General features: G+C 44.1%; 4 protein-coding genes across 4 annotated transcripts; 3 read left to right on the top strand and 1 right to left on the bottom strand.

The window, feature by feature from the left end:
* Nucleotides 1–1,468: 1,468 nt before the first annotated feature.
* EAF02_003738 (uncharacterized protein) lies at nucleotides 1,469–5,735 on the bottom strand (the record flags this gene model as incomplete). The annotated part of the gene is made up of 4 exons (XM_038899786.1): nucleotides 1,469–2,086; nucleotides 2,137–5,367; nucleotides 5,414–5,504; nucleotides 5,557–5,735. 4 exons carry the CDS (start codon nucleotides 5,733–5,735, stop codon nucleotides 1,469–1,471), a joined length of 4,119 nt encoding a protein of 1,372 aa, XP_038760713.1.
* A 346-nt stretch (nucleotides 5,736–6,081) lies between these two features.
* EAF02_003737 (uncharacterized protein) lies at nucleotides 6,082–8,507 on the top strand. Its single transcript, XM_038899785.1, has 3 exons — nucleotides 6,082–6,741; nucleotides 6,792–6,990; nucleotides 7,153–8,507. Exons 1-3 carry the CDS (start codon nucleotides 6,547–6,549, stop codon nucleotides 8,073–8,075), a joined length of 1,317 nt encoding a protein of 438 aa, XP_038760712.1. The 5' UTR covers nucleotides 6,082–6,546; the 3' UTR covers nucleotides 8,076–8,507.
* A 1,131-nt stretch (nucleotides 8,508–9,638) lies between these two features.
* Nucleotides 9,639–10,873, top strand: EAF02_003736 (uncharacterized protein; the record flags this gene model as incomplete). Its single annotated transcript, XM_038899784.1, has 3 exons — nucleotides 9,639–9,787; nucleotides 9,875–10,445; nucleotides 10,496–10,873. 3 exons carry the CDS (start codon nucleotides 9,639–9,641, stop codon nucleotides 10,871–10,873), a joined length of 1,098 nt encoding a protein of 365 aa, XP_038760711.1.
* Nucleotides 10,874–11,881: 1,008 nt separating this feature from the next.
* On the top strand, nucleotides 11,882–13,727 carry EAF02_003735 (uncharacterized protein; the record flags this gene model as incomplete). The annotated part of the gene is made up of 3 exons (XM_038899783.1): nucleotides 11,882–12,140; nucleotides 12,382–13,003; nucleotides 13,055–13,727. The coding sequence occupies 3 exons, from the start codon at nucleotides 11,882–11,884 to the stop codon at nucleotides 13,725–13,727; spliced, it is 1,554 nt and encodes a 517-aa protein (XP_038760710.1).
* Between the last annotated feature and the right edge of the window lie 2,674 nt (nucleotides 13,728–16,401).

Below are 16,401 nucleotides of genomic sequence, written 5' to 3'. Positions count from 1 at the left end.
ACCATTCAATAGTATATTTATTATACATAGTACATACATGTACACATACCTACCTAGGTATTTTCAAGGTTATCAAGGCTGGTGAATATATACATTTACCTGATTAAATTACCTAGTATATCATTTGAGCTTTGTTTGGTCACAGGTAGAGATCAGATGATTACCAGGTACTTTACATCGCCCTACTAATAAGTATCTCCTTGATCAAGAGACAAGAGATACGGCAGCGGTATGGAAGCATATTCCACTCTACCGAACGAGCTTCTTTTCCCCTTGGAATACAAAACTACATTTCCTACTTTCACGCCGTATCATATCAGATCAAAGATTCCAATGCGCACGCTATTTAGGAAATATACTGACTGGTACACATCCATCCAATGAACACAACACAACAAAATCCCACTTCAATCTTGACGTTACAGATGCACCACAAAAATGACGTAGAGACAGCATCTAGAACAAGATACATACATACATACGAGAAAGATGTCACCACCGATGATCCATATGGGAAGCATGAAAGCAGTGACCATTCTGAACTGCAGTAGTAGCCATACGGATGCAGATGCAGATGCAGATCTCGTGGGACCTAGGTCCAGTGGTAAAGGAAGTATATTGAGATTGATGGAATCAAAACAAATTTCCGAAACAAATGATACCATTGAGATCGTCTCTCCAGTTCTTCATCTCTCCGCGTATGTTCCTTGCTTCATTAACTGCTAATTTCTGGTACAACCTAGATTTCTATTCGCATGGATATCAATTTCAACCTTTCTTCTTACAACTACTTTTGCTCGATGATCGATGATCAAATATAGAAGGCGGTCAGTCTATGGATCTGTCAGCTGAGGATCTTTGGTCGGTAGGTAGGAACGAGACATTGTTTAATTGATAACTTATACCAAGGCATGATAAATACACAAAAATCCGAATAGCCTCAATCTTTATACCTATATGTGCCCGAGGTTCTGCTACATGTCCCCTTTGAGAGAAGCTCATCAGACGGGATAAAGTTCATATATTACTATACTACTAGTCACAAGCCATCATAGAAAGAAAGAACCTCAAAGACATAAACCACATCATCACACATGTAAATCACCAGAGTAATAATATCCACATATGATTGTATATTTTACTTGTTCATATTCCTTTGTTTATGTTATGTGTACTTTGGTACAAGTTACTCCAATCCTTTGCGAGAACGATTAATTTTCGCTTCATTTATTATTGTTCCCCCCAAACTCCTGTTAAATCAAAATCATACTCCATCGCCAATCCATGATAAGCCTTGTCATGACTCTAACATAATCAAGCAACAGAATTATGTCATCCTGAATTCACATCATTCGAAACCATAACATTTCCTGCATAATTTACCAAACGTGAAAAGATCCATGCCCTTCTGCCATGAATATCTTGAGCAATAGCCGAGACCCTGAGTTTTCTTACTGAGATGCGCAGCTTAAAATGAGGGATCGTAACTCCATCCACCTTGCCTTCGCACACGATCTCTCCCTTCCAAATCCTTGCGCACCTCCTCTTCCGTAAGGCGATCAGATCCACTCCAATTGGCACTGGATGTCCTAGCTCTAAACTTGTGGAATCGATCCTTGCTTTTATCGAACACTTCTTCCATGTTCAAGGCTTGGGGTCGTCCGAAAATCTTGGAGGGATCAATAGTTTCCTGGAGTGCCAATTGTTTGCGAATCTCAGGAGAATCCGTCCAGCCAAGCCCTTGGAACGCTTTCTTCTCTTTCTCATCATCTTCATCATCTTCGTCTTCGCTATCACTCGGTATTTCGGGAAGAACGATGTTCTCTCCATTCTCGTATCGTGGTGATGATTTTGCTGCAGATTTTGCCGCCTTTGCCGAGGCATGACTTACATTACGTGCGGGTGTTTTGTATGGCTGTCCATTTGAGCTTGATGCAAATGGAATGGCTCCCTTAGAAACCTGAGTCATATCCATGGGATTGCCAATTTTATTCTGGTGTTGTGAAACAATAGTAGACCTTTGTAGATTAGCAGGCGGTGGGGCATGAGCATATCCGCTTGCAAACAACGACTTTGTGGGCATCTCCTATCTTTAGTTAGTATGACAAATTGAACTGATTATGAATATAGGCTTACCTTTGGACGAATGCTGGATTGACGAATTGGGGGAGCAGTCATTTTGGGATGAGACTCCGTCAATTCATCTTCTTCATCAAGATACTCGTTGGTCCTTTGGCGTTTGGTGCGGGGGTCACCATGAACTGAAGGGGCATTTCGCTGAACTGGTGGACGAGCAATCTCTTCATTGTTCTCTAGCAAAGGTCTCTTTGGCGGTGCTTTGGCGGTGTTCATACGGGTAGCTTTTGCTTGCCCACCTAGGTCGTTTCTTTGAAGTGGAACTGGTGGCAGTGACTTCTCAAGCCATTGATCGGTATTTTGTTGAGGTCGAATAGCTGGTGGAGGAGCTCTCTTCTGCTTCGCCCTTTCGATGGCCCTTTTATTAGCCTCGCTAAGACTGATTTCCTTCTGCTGCTCCCGTTGACGCTCTTGGTCACGTTTGACAGTTAGCTCATTCTGTCGCCTTTGCTCTTCCTTTGTAGCGGCTCGCTGGCGTTCCATTTCCAACTTCGCATCCCTTCTTTGTTGAGCAGCAAGTTCATCCGCCTCCTTCTTTCGTGCAGCTGCTTCTAGGGCTTTATTGGCTTGAGCCTTGAAGCTGTTATTCGAAGATTTGCTCTGTAACGAACTAGAACTAGCTTTGTTTCGTAGGTGTCCGCCTTGTGAAGATTGTAAGGACTGTTCCAAGGTTGCTGCAAGTGTTGCATTAGATGGATGATATTGCTGACCGCGCGAGGAGCCAGTGTCGACACGTATTACAGTCGCTGGTGCCTTGGCTTTAGGAGCAGTGTCTTTCACTGGTCTCAATGGCCGTTTAGCCTGCGGTCGCCCAATCTGAGACTTTGGTCTTGGAATAGAAGGCGGTGGCATTGATGCTGGTGCATCGGTCATATCGGTATCCTTACCGTAAGACGTATTAGCGGATGAAGCTGTGGTTGCTATGGCCTCTGCTTCCAATTGAGCTTTCGTCCTTCGTGGACTACCTCGAGTTGCTTTTGGCACTTCAACTTGACTTGCCTTGGCCAATTTCTCTTGTTCTTTCCGGGAGATTACTTCCCTCTGCATGGCTGCGGCTCGCTCTTGCTCTTGATGATAAACACGTGCGTCCTCTTTGACCTTCATGCGTGCCTTCTCTAATTGATCATTCATCTTTTGCGCTTCTTTGGCTTCTTTGGCCTCTCTAGCCTCTCTAGCGGCCTCTTCTTTGCGTTTCTCTTCCTTTTCGGTAGAAGCTCTAGTTTTTCGAGTGGTAGCTTTAACAGGACTTTGAATACGTTTAGGGATTGAATCATTGAAATGCATATCCATTTTCGGATACGAGACTTCAGCGTCGCTATTCTCATTCTGAAGTACATCTTCAAAGGAAGGCACACTATTCTGGTAAATTCTTGTAGATGATGGTAGAGTTTCAATTTTTGCTTCGGCACTTGCAGCTGCGCTACTTGCAAATAAAGTCTTTCCTGATTTCAAAATCGAAGAGAATTTGTCTTTCGCAACCTTCAACGGGCTTCCCCTAAGTGTCCTGGGCGGAGACTTTGGAGGAGTTGTAGAATCTTCATCAATTGCATTAACGGGAAGATTTGGGTTGGAGACCGACATCAATTTGTTAGGACTTTGTGGCCCAACAGCTCTCTTAGGCGAGGAGATAAATGAAGTCGAGATAGATTTAGTTAGACCTCGTACATTGGTTTCACGGATTGGAGATGTTTGCCTTCCTTCGTCTCCGTTTTCGGGAACGATGAATTCTGATCCACTGACAGTTTCTTTGCCACGCACGCTCTCCATCACATCTGCAGTGTGATTCTTGGCAATGGTTGGGCGAGGGCTGAAAATCGACTTTCCATGTAACGCTGTCGTTGGAGGTCCAATCCAGCTATCCTCATCTTCGGGGAAGGCACCTGGAGTCGCGAAGGGCTTGTCTTTTGATGGTGATGCTTCCTCTGGTCCATGTTGTGGCGTTGGAGGTTGAATCGCTTGTATCGACTGGCGTGAGGGTATTATGCCACCAACAAGAGATTTCGATGCAGGCCTGGTTGTAGGCTGAGACTGACCGAGCATACTGATCTGGTCCTGAAGACGTTGTGTCGAAGTTTTATTGTGGATACGTGCTAGTAATGTTTCGGCTTCGGATTCCTCCCGTCCAGTCGGCTCAAGCATTTCATCAACGTCCATCTCGTCTTCATTTTTGTTTGCGAGATCTTCTTTGACGTTGCCCAGACTCTTTCCGCCCGTAGGCCGACCATAATGACTAGTACGTGTCTGGTCTAGATGGCTCGTTCGCGAAGTACGATGCCCGAGACTTTTCTTGGATAAATCTCGCGCAGGTAGAGAAGCAAAATTCAAACTGCTTTTGCGGAAAATAGGGCGTATGGGACTTGATCCCTCGGAAGCAGATTGAGCATCGGGAATATCATCCATCTGCTCGTCCTCATCTTGGGGGTCATCTTGAGGGGCGAATGGTGAAGACTGTGGCTCTACCGAGGGCTCTTTGAAAGGAGATTCGGCTCTTGCGGGAGATTTAGATGGAGATTTCTGTTGTGGTCGCTTTTCCGGTGATGAATGGGCTGAGCTCTGGTCATGAGGCTGTAACTTGAGATTTGGATATTCGACATCTCCCATGACCTGATCTCCGTTCGTTGGCTCCCTGTCTTGTTCTTCATTCTCAACTTGCTGAGCTTCTGTCCCTGTTTCTGTCTGTGCTTCTACCTCAATGGTGGGCGCTATTGGCGAACCTTCTCGTGCAGATTGAAACGAAACCTCGACAGTTCGTTGCTCTTCAGACTCTAAATTTGCGACTGGACTCTCTTCGACGGGGGCTATCTTATCCTCGGGCCTGTCTTCTTCATTCTCCGTGTTACCTGCATTGCTTGCAATCTCTTCATTGTCTTCATTCTCGATTGTATCTTCTTGGGGTATGAATTGTCGGGGTGGGCTTGTTGCGAATGGTTCTGGTTCGGTAGGTTGAGTATTAGGTTGCGTCGCCTCCTCAAGCTGACTTCCGTAGTAACCAGAATCAAGTGCGTTGATGAAAGATTTGCGCTGAACACTGCTCTGCGCAGTGCCAAAGCTAGATAGACGATGTGAAGGTGTAGGTTGCGAGGGTGTAGGTTGCGCTTGAGCAGGTTCCTCTTGAGTTTCTGCCGGGGCGTCCTCTGCTACTCGAAATTTCGGGGGTGACCGCTCATGATGAGCTTGTTTGAATGGACTTGGGGCTCCTTGAGGTGTTGCCGAAAAGACATCGGACAATGGCTGCTTGGTATTAGTTTAAATCGCTACATACATTCGATAGACATACTGCGCGCACTTCCAATTGATTCAGTTTCCTAGCTGTTCTAGGTGTCTTCCCACGTAACTTCCCCGGCGTTTTAAATATTTCGGCAACGTTCCTAAAGGACATAAGATCAGCTCGTGCCCAGTGTCGCAGGTTTGTTTACATACACTTGATTCTTATTGAATATTTCTGCCATATGTTCATTCAACCAGTCAATCTCATTCCTGGCAGCAAATGTAAACTCCTCTGCCTCTGCTGCTGCAAGCTGCAGCGCGTTCGATCGCTCCTCTGCTATCCACCCTTTCGACCCTACTTGCAATCGTTTGTTTGGTCGCATTGCCGCCATTTTTTCTGCTGTTCAAAACAGCGCGTCGTGTTATGAAGTACCGAATAATTTGACGTGATTTAGTACTCGGAAGATGACAAGATCATTTCTTTTTGAGCTATTGGCATTTAATTGAAGGTTGGGCGATTTGCGTTGTGTTGGTCATGAGAGTATGAGTTGGAGTCTTAAAATTCGTAAACTTAGTGATGCTGTATGATTGTTTTGGTTACCCCCACGCGTCAACGGCTCATCCCTAAATTCTGTATCACATGACTGTTTCACGACACTACACTACCTCATCCAAATAAATCGTATCTTTTTGAGTCTGTGATAAAATCATTGTATCGGGATTTTTCATAGAAAGGTTCGCGGACAGTATAGAGTCTCTTTACTAAACTAGGTAAATCATATAATTATGTGGTAGTCTCATATTATAATATGAGACTGATTGTATGATACGGATTGAAACAATCATCAGGTCTGTCTTTCATCCATCTACACTCCCAAGCACAAAGGCTCTAAAACAACGCAAACGCCGGCTCGCCCGCAGTCCAGCCACAAATAAAATCATGAGAGTTTATAGTACCTACTCAATAGAGTCTGAATCTTCAATTACAATCCAAACTAAATTTTCATTTCTTCCAATCGAAGTGGAACAATTGGATCATTGAAGGGTTTCGCAAGCGGTCAATTCCGGCTTGTTTCGAATAGCCGCGGGAAACAACAACAGGACTGACTACCACTTTTCTTCTATGCATGAAAAGAGTCAAATGGATTGAAACCCTAACTTATATGTTGATGAAGAAAGACATTTCCAATTTTCTTTACCAGCATGATGATTTGCACCAGAGTTTCCACCATTTCTAGGTTATTAGGCCTAAGACTGAATCAAAATGCGGTTGCCAGGAGAGCATTCGCAGCTTCGACTTCTCTAAGAGCCAATACACTGATGGAAACAAGTGGGTTTTCAGACACACAATTGGAGGTTCGAGAAGCCATTGCCAAAATTTGCTCAAAATATCCTGATGTAAGATTATTCCGGTTCAAACTGCCGTGACTTCTCACTGAATATACCAGGAATACTGGGCAAAGCGTGATGAAACCGGGGAATATCCTCATGATTTACATCGAGATCTAGCAAAGGGTGGATGGATCGGCATTGCCCTTCCTGAAGAACTTGGAGGATCGGGTCTTGGAATCTCAGAAGCGACGATGCTTTTGCAGACCATATCTGAGAGCGGTGGAGGCATGGCTGGTGCCCAAAGTATACATGCAAGTCCGTCTGACCCAAATATGCTGGAATTCTATTCCAACGAAACTTTCCTACTGCTTTGGTGATCAGACGTGGTGAACCTCAGCTTTCTTAGGTTCAGTGATTTCAAACAACGTTGTGGTTTCAGTGATTCAAAACACTGCGATGCTAATCCATATATATCAGACGTTTATGCTACCCAGCCTGTCGCTAAATTCGCGACGGCCTCGCAACGTCAAAGAATGTTGCCCAAGTTGATCGATGGTACCTGGCGAGCGTGTTTTGGAGTCACCGAACCCAACACTGGTTTGGACACTCTCAAGCTCAGAACCCGGGCTACGCGTGAAGGCGACACTTACAAAATATCGGGTCAAAAAATATGGATTTCCTCAGCACAGGTCGCAACAAAGATGGTGTTGTTGGCTAGAACTACTCCATTGGAAGAAGTGACAAAGCCTTCCGAAGGTTTATCCCTTTTCTTCATCGATTTCGATCCTAAACAGCCTGGTCTCGAACTCAAGGAAATTAAAAAGATGGGTGGGCGTGCTATTGATGCAAACGAAGTTTTCTTCGACAACTACACTGTTGATAGTGATTCATTAATCGGCAAAGAAGGGCAAGGTTTCAAAATCGTACTCCATGGCATGAACGCTGAGCGATGTCTATTGGCAGGCGAAGCACTAGGTCTCGGGTATGCTGCCCTGCACCGGGCTTCCCAGTATGCAAAAGAAAGAATCGTTTTCGGCCGGCCTATAGGTATGAATCAAGGTATTCAGCATCCATTGGCCGATGCATACATGCACCTCGAAGCCGCAAAGTTGGCAACTTATCATGCTGCGAAATTGTATGATAGCTCGACGACGGATGAGACAATAACCCAAGCATCTGTTGGTGTTGCGTGCAACAGTGCAAAGTATCTAGCAGCTGAAGCAGCCTTTACTGCCTGTGAAAGGAGCGTGTTAAGTTTGGGCGGCATGGGCTATGCCCAGGAATATCACGTTGAGAGATACTTGAGAGAGTGTTTTGTTCCAAGAATTGCACCAGTTTCGAGGGAAATGATCATGAATTATGTTGGAGAGAAGGTTCTTGGACTGCCTAGAAGTTACTGAAAAGTATAGTTATGTAGTAATGTATGAGAGAGTTTGATTGTAGGATATGAATTGGAATATTGATATAAACTGGAAGTAATCATATCAATTGGGACAATCATATCAATCTATTGGGATAGTGATATCAGTTGGGACAATCATATTATTTGAGGTATTGATTCTAGCTTAGATGTCGATATCAATTATCAATTGGAGAAATTATTTCAATCAAGGTGAGTGATCACATCAGTTGATTTATCGATATACGTTGGAATAATTCTAGAATCATAAGGCTTTGGGGGGCAGAGGTCATAAGGGGTTTCTTACTTATATTTGAACTCTCACTCCCACTCCCACTCCTACGCACAAGGACTCTAGAGCAATGGGTGCAATGGGTGCCTCCAATACTGGGCCAAATCATATGGTGATATGGTGGGTTATATGATGATATACGAGAGTATGGGAATAAGTGTATGATATGAAGAGGGAAATCCATAAAGAATTTCTTCTTTGAATTCGTACTCCTATTTCTATCCTCAGGTACAACCTTGGAAAGGTTCTAAAGCGACGCTGGCGCCTGCTCGTACACAATCACATTATTGAAAGAAGGATAAGGGCTATCCCATAGGAAGACGAGAGTGTAGCCAGATACATGAGATCTTCAGATGTTCAGTTCATGCTACACACATATGTTCAAGATAAATCGTATCCCGAATCCAACATATCTTCTTATACCTTCCTCCTTGTTCTCTATTCTCATGATCTGAAGATCAGGAACTCGTCTTGTATACTCCGATAACTGACTGCTTTGTGTGATTGATCTGTTCCCTCAATATACACTGCGCGATTGTTTCATCATGGATGGCCAAAGTGAGACAAATCAAGAGTATTGAAAGCTTTTTTTCATAATTGATGCTGCATAATACTTAAAATAAACATGCAATCGTCTCTTCATCCACATTCGCCTGTTGTCCAAAGTTCCCACTAAAAAGCCATGTGATGAATTTAGCCTATATGCACCTGATACAGATACTGTTTTCGTTAGCTAATTGGATAAGGATCTCGTCATCTTGATTTGAGATGAGGCTGTTGTAGAAAACGGTGATATTGGCTGGCATTTTGAAATCATGGCCGACTATAAATCATTACCTCATTATCTAGCATATATAGGTGGCTGGCGAGTTTATGGACAGATCGATCATCGGAACTTCGGATAATTCCAACCTTTCGTCTGAAAATATGGAAACTCTCCCTCTCCGACACGCTACTTCGGTAGAGTAGCATTTTCGTCTATTCAACCGGCATGTACCTTGACATCTCGCGGGGTACTTTGTGCGGGGTCACCGTCTGCAGCTTGCTACTTGCAAGTCTTTAGCTTTCCAAGGTTCGGAAAAAATAATAACACGAAGGTTCGATGATACTCCGAAAGCTTAATATGTATGGTATCCGGACGTTCCTGGATGAATCGAAGGTGGAGATGGGAGGATGGGTAGATATAAAGGCTGGGAAATTCTCGTCATGTCTTGGCTTCTTTCTATGTGGTTTACATTACTTGTTTTGTTGGAATTTGGGATAACAGACAACATGAAGTTCTCTAAGTATACGGTCCCTCTGTTTACGGGATATGGGTTGTCAATGGCTATGCCTGATGCATCGGAGGCAGATTTGACATCATCTGCACATAAAAATGGCTGGATTCCGCGCTTTGAGAACTTAGTAGCTTTTGGAGACAGGTAAGTTGATTGTAATCAGCCTCACGGATTTTTACAATTCCCGGAAAATCGTGTGAGAGAGAATGGCTAAAATTAATTCAAAAACAGCTATACAGACGAGTCAAGACTGAGTTATTTCCAAACTCACAACGGTTCTGCACCGCCACCAGGAACTTTACTTCCATCCAGTAATTCGACTGCTGGTGGAGGCGTCACCTGGGATCGATGGGTGTCGAATTATAGCGGAGCTAAGCTTTATGATTATGCTGTCGCCGGAGCAGTCTGCTCTAACGGAATCATCAATCGATATTTAACCAGTATCTTTGGACCTTTCCCTGATGTTGTCTACGAAGTTGATGCGTTCGTTGCGGATGTCAAGTATATCAATTCATCCACAAATACCAACACTCTTTACACCAACCGTAAGCCTGACAACACGGTATACTCAATGTGGATCGGTACCAACGATTTGGGAGAGGGTGCCTTTTTGACAGACTCTTCTTTGAACGGGACAACCATTCCAGACTACGTTGATTGCATTTTCGATAGATTCGACGGAATTTATCAGACCGGAGCCAGATATTTTGTTCTGATGAATAATGCACCGTTACAATTAACGCCATTGTATGGGATGCCAGGTGCAGGAGGACTGAATGCTAGCCATTATTGGCCCAACAAAGTGAGAATCTCAACCCCTCTCATATGGCGTTTAAACTTACACATTTGTAGCCAAGCAACATTTCAGAAATCAGCGGGAAGATGAAAGAATATACTCAATTGGCCAATAGCATATTCGACTACAGAGTACCATTTGAAATAGTAATTAAAAAGCGTTACCCAGGAGCGTCGATCGCCATCTTCGATACCAATTCTTTACTTACCGACATTTACAACAATCCAACGCGGTATTTGCCAGCACCAGCCGTTGTTGATGTATCATACATTCTCTGCGCTGTCTCCGGATCACCATGTCCCAAGCAACCAGGAAGCTTAGATGGCTATATGTGGTACGACGAACTTCACCCTTCTCAAGGAACAGATAAAGTTATTGCTCAAGAATTTATAAATGTTGTAAGAGGAAATTCGAAGTATGCCACATATTGGTAATTGGTAGCTTGTTGTCAGCGATTGGTTGATAGGTAAACATAATGATAAAATAGAAAAAGTGACGATTATCTGGAACTGAAGTTGTATGCTTACTTGTGTTACCATCACCCGTACCTAAGCCTTACTGAGACGAACATGCATATTTCCCTTCCGACGAAAGCGCCGCCAGGTACAAGAGGATCGTTTGCGTGGAAATGCGTATACCAAAGCCCACAAGACTCACTGAACCCTCAAGAAGCATTGTAAGAGTAGACGAATCAATCATCGTACAACGGCAAGCCAATGGTTGTGCATATTTAGGAGCATGTTGTCATGCATGTGCAATCCGATCTTACCACTTAGCAGATGCGGGTTAAAGATGTGCAGTGATTGAAGCAATCCCATCATTTTGATTCTAGCAAACCCTTCAATTAACAGTCGAAGAATGGGCCGACAACGGTACCAGGAAAACCAAGATCTGAGAACTCATGCTGAAGCATTTGAGGCCATCTAATTCATTTCATGTTGCCATATTGCCTTTTAAATATACAACTAGTGTCCATACCATGTCGTTGCATGGATCGTTTCCAGATATGTTCACATTCCTGGTCTAGATTGCTTTTCTACCACTCAATATGACTTCGGTTAAAAATCCTTGCCAAATTTGAGCTCGGTTCTTGCTACGATGCATCCGAAGGCAAACGCGCATTAATTTCTCACACCCCAGAAAACAACCCACATCGTAATACTGGAAAAGAAAGAGGACAGCAAAAAAGTAGCTTAAGAGACCGTCATCTACCCATCCCACATCCTACAGCCCACCTATCTCCAAATTACCCCAGGAAAAACTTCCCGAAACGAGACCACCCAACGGGAACCAAAGACCCTTGGCATTGCCTTACGCACATTCCCGAACGAACGAAAGTTGATCTAGCAATTCCCAGCTAAATCATTGCCGTGCGGCGTATGTGCGACTTGAGATTATGATAGGCAGCCTATCATAGGCCCCTTTATTGACTTCCAAGAGCCATGTATGCACCAAATTACTCTTTTGGACAGGGGAACAATACGCAGTCTTTCAACCCCAATGGTGGCCATCCACAGGCTCCCCAGAATGTCCATCAACCAGGTCAACAACAGCCTCAGCACATGATGTATAATGCTCAACAATACGGGCCCGGAGGTCATCAATCACCCTACGGCGCATCTGGCCCCGGCATGGCTGGTAATGCCGGTGGAATGGGAATGATGCAGAACAGCGGTTTGGCGCATATGCCTGGTGGAAATGGTGAGTCGCACATTTTAATAATTATTTTGCAGTCTGCTATAAGAATGTATTGGCTGCTGCATATCTTGTGCACGCGTCAATGTCAGATGAAAGACCGCACAGCTCCTGTTAAGCAGACTATGAAGGGCATGCGAGGTGTCGCATATACACAGTCATTCGCGTTAAGCAGAAAGGCAGGCGGCAACTTGTTACTTCTCACAGTAGTGATCAAACAGAGCAAGATGACTGACTGGTTTCTAAGTAGTTGCTTCCTATCAAACTCCATATACAAGCTCTCCTTACGGCAATAATATCGCTACATCCTCTTCCGTCGCACACCCTACAAACTTCATGCCGACCGCATCAAATGCGCCTCCACAATATGGGATGAACCCTTCCGCAATGATACCACAACAGCAGCAGCATCAAATACAGCGTATGCAGCCACCGCCATCTTCTACACCGACGCCGACGTCGGCGAGTTCCCGCGTCTCTCCCTACGGAAATTTTCCCCAGAGCACACCACCAAGCGCGTCAAACGCACAATTCGCTGTACCACTGAATCACAATCAACAACACCATCAAACCCCTAATAACAATCAACAAGGAGGAATGAGCTTGACTCCGCAGACCCCAAGCTTCCCGCCAGGTGTGCGAAATTCTGAAAACGCGGGAGCTGCCATGAGTACGCCATTAAGTCCTGGCTCAGAGCTTCGAGAGAAGGAAAGGGTCACCGTACTACTAGATATCAATCGAGAAATGTTGTTAGAAATTATGCGGATAATAGCTCTACAGACTGATTTGAAGAACAACAAAACTGAGGATCCCGCCGAGAAGTCAACGCTTGAGGCAGAGCATAAGCTTCTGGCGACCGAATATATGCAGTTTGTCCCCTATACGTGTTGAGGCTGAAGCGTTTACTAACGAATCTGAAGATGTATGCGACGACTACAATCAAATCTGGCTTACCTTGCCGCAATCGCCGATCGCTCGCACAAGCCCGCAGCTCAGATTCCCTCGCATCCCGCCATCATGTTTGCACCAACTCTTACATATAAACCCGCGCATACTATCCCTATATCTGCGCCCACGAACGATGACGATCCAGCATCGAAACCCGAAGAAGGGCACGAAGATCGGAGAGAGATTTTAAAAGAGGCTTATAAACGATTACAGGCCCTTTACCCAGGCGTAGATCCTAAGAAAGATACACCTGCTGGGCCACCCAACGCAGCAGGTCGAGCACAAGCACAGGCACAGCAACACGTAAATTTGATGCAGGTTGCAGGGCAGAAACCGGGTGACATGAGCCAGAGCGTACAGAATATGATAGGAGGGCAGAATGGAATGGCGCAAGGTCAAGGGCAGGGACAAGGTCAAATGGTTCAAGGCGGCATGGGCGGCATGGTTGGTATGGGCCAAATGCAGCAGCATCAGCAGCAAGCTCAACAAAATATGGGAATGTCCGGCATCAACCAAAATCAGAATCAATTGCAGCAGCAACAGCAACATCAGCAAAAGATGCAAAACGAAATGATGAGACAGAGGATGATGCAGGAAGCCCAAAAGAACCAAATGATGAATATGGGGCAAATGCCGGGAAGATAAATATTTACTTCTTGCAGCTGGCCAATATCAAAGAATGTGGTTGTAGTGAAGGATCGGGATTGATGTGGCATTTGATTGGTGTTGGGTATCAAAACTTGATGAGGGATTGGCTACATCGGACGACACAGGTTCAGGCGTATGTATATGCTGTATGATATATGGCGTTGGGTAAGGGAGGTTTTATGCTTATAGCAGTGGAACAGGATATTGCATGTATGGAATGATTATGGATTATTGAATTGCAAATATACCTAGATTTGATACTTCTTGGACTCTTGTTCCAGTTTTATGCCTCAAATTTGTATGTCGTGGGATGTGAAGTGCTAGTTGCGCCAGTTGCGGCTCTGTGAGATGATATAGCATGTAATGACAGTTGGGTTAAGTATCGAGTAACTTCAGAGAGCTGATAACAGCGAGCCACGGAATCTACATTACATACAGGCAAAGAAGCGAGCGATAAGCTTGTGAAACCCCCTCATCACTTATCCCATGTTGGATATCAGCGCCGATGAACGCTGGAATCAGCTGGGTCTCTAATACCTAGAGACTAAAAGAGAGATGTACGCATTTGGGATTCGCGAAATTTACATTAATCTCTGATAAATGGGGGATATTTTGGGGTTTAATTGGGTAGGTAGATAGCTCTTGATAATGGGATGGATAAAATGGATAACTCGCAGCCTGGAGCGGGATACTTCTTACAGTCGTGCATAGGTGGGCTTTAAGATACGATCGTATATATGGACAGTATTCATGGAGTGAGGCATTGTGCTTGCTTGCTTGTTTGCTTGCTTACTTAGAGGAGTAGAGTGAGGGGGTGAATGAGAGAGATTTTACTCGGCTTGTTAGTTGCGTCTTTGTATGTATCTGTGTATGTGTGTATGTAAAGAACCCTGTGCAAGAAGTGAAAGCAAGAGGATTAAGTAAGTCGCGAGGATCAATCAACTGTATTTCGTAAGACTTTCTTCACGGTTGAAGCTTGGGAATATGAGAAGTTGGAATCGTATTTCATCCACTGGTAGAACGAAGGATTTCGCATGCAGGAAGGCTGGTATGTAATACTATGTATGTAGCTATTTGTGGATGTGGCTGGTGGTTGGGTTGGCTGGGATCTGACAAACAAATCGTTCCCTCTTATAGATTAGTAAGGATACCGACAGAGATGTGCAACTCAGATCTTTAAAGTTTGTTGTGAAGTTAATGTCGGAAAGTTGTTTGAGACAACGTTATGTTATGGAGAATATTATTTCTAATAAGGCTGAGTCACTAGATCGGTTGATGAAGGGGAAGAAGTCGAGAAGCGAAGAAGAAAATTGGCGGTCAGTGCTACGATTAGTCTAAGGGATGGCGGTAGAGGATATCCAAGACACTTTGGTACAATGTCATTTCTATCTTCGTCTGAACTCATATGATAAATTACATTTATTACATACCGTCGCTCGCGTGTTAGTCATGGGATTTGGAATCCATATTAATCATCAAACATACGAGAAGACTGAATGTCTATCAATTGATCAATGCGTGTTTTGATCGATTGAAGATACGGTATTTCCGTATTGATATATTTTGGTACTGTTGCAGTTACAGTGGGTGGACATATGGGCTTCAGAGCTTGTTTTTGTGGAAATTGATAATTGGGCGTGATGCTAGAGATTGATACCCAAATGTCTTCTTTTCCGAGTCTTCAACCATCCGTTCATGAATTTGCTTTTGTTGGTTGCGTGATTGCGTTACAACTTACAGCTAACTTACTCCTGTTCATCTCATAAGGTTTCGATGTATCTACACTATAGATGAAGAAGAGAAGGGGGACTTCTCAAACTGTGGGTTTCTGTTTCAAGTAAAGTTATGTTTCTCTTACTTCTGTCCAGCTTCTACGCAGGAGTACCAGAAAATGTTTACATGTTTCAGACGTGGCACTTTCTGTCTTTCTTTTTTGCTTCAGTGCCTATAAGTTGGTGTGGTTTATTGGTAGCGCCCTTGAACCTAACACGTTACTGCGCTTTTCCTCAAATGACATGAAGGGACAGGGATTTATATCGACGTCTGAAATCCTTCGAGGATGCAAGTGGATCGATTGGCTGTAATGCTGTAATGTCCACTCATCCTTTAGTTCACCGTTTCTATCATTTCATACCTCTGCCATTGACAATTAGTCTCGACTTTCCAAACGATATTGTGGGGCGAGTTAAGCGCAGGCAGAATTTGAGTAAATTCGACGAGAGTAACATAACTTGTGATAGCTTGTTGGTATTCATACCTTTTGTGGATCATTTCGCGACTTTCAAACCCAACGTAGCACGAGGTTCGGAGGGGCGTTTCACGGTTAGTTTCCGACGACTTGGAGACGCGGACCATACTGATGGTAATCCTTAATCCTACTCCAAGCACTCTCATCTGCAATTCGGTTAAAAAAGGCATCCAAGTTAATGTTTACAATAAAACCCTGCCAGCTGCGCCTCCATTGATATATTCAAACGTATATTTTTGTGGATACTGTGCAGTAGGTTGAGCATCGTTCGAGTTTTAGAGCTTATTCTATTCTCATCTATCCCCATGTCATCTTCTGACCGGGGTCTTGACATGTTAACTTTAGATCTATGGATATCCAACGTGTGATATGATTCTGGTTCCTTTTGCGACGTTGATGTTTTTTTTTTGTTGTACTACGAGT

Source organism: Botrytis sinoallii (genome assembly GCF_014898435.1).
Source record: "Botrytis sinoallii strain Bc 23 chromosome Unknown BSIN_005, whole genome shotgun sequence".
Taxonomy (NCBI): Eukaryota; Fungi; Ascomycota; class Leotiomycetes; order Helotiales; family Sclerotiniaceae; genus Botrytis; species Botrytis sinoallii.
The sequence above is the reverse complement of the archived record's forward strand: the minus strand, read 5'-3'. Positions and strand labels throughout refer to the sequence as shown.

Bases quoted from the DNA above. Each gene is read 5' to 3' on its own strand.
- EAF02_003737 (XM_038899785.1), top strand. From the start codon at position 6,547: ATGATGATTTGCACCAGAGTTTCCACCATTTCTAGGTTATTAGGCCTA. The intron at 6,742-6,791 runs GTAAGATTATTC...TGAATATACCAG, and splicing joins TTTGCTCAAAATATCCTGAT to GAATACTGGGCAAAGCGTGA. The intron at 6,991-7,152 runs GTCCGTCTGACC...CATATATATCAG, and splicing joins TGCCCAAAGTATACATGCAA to ACGTTTATGCTACCCAGCCT.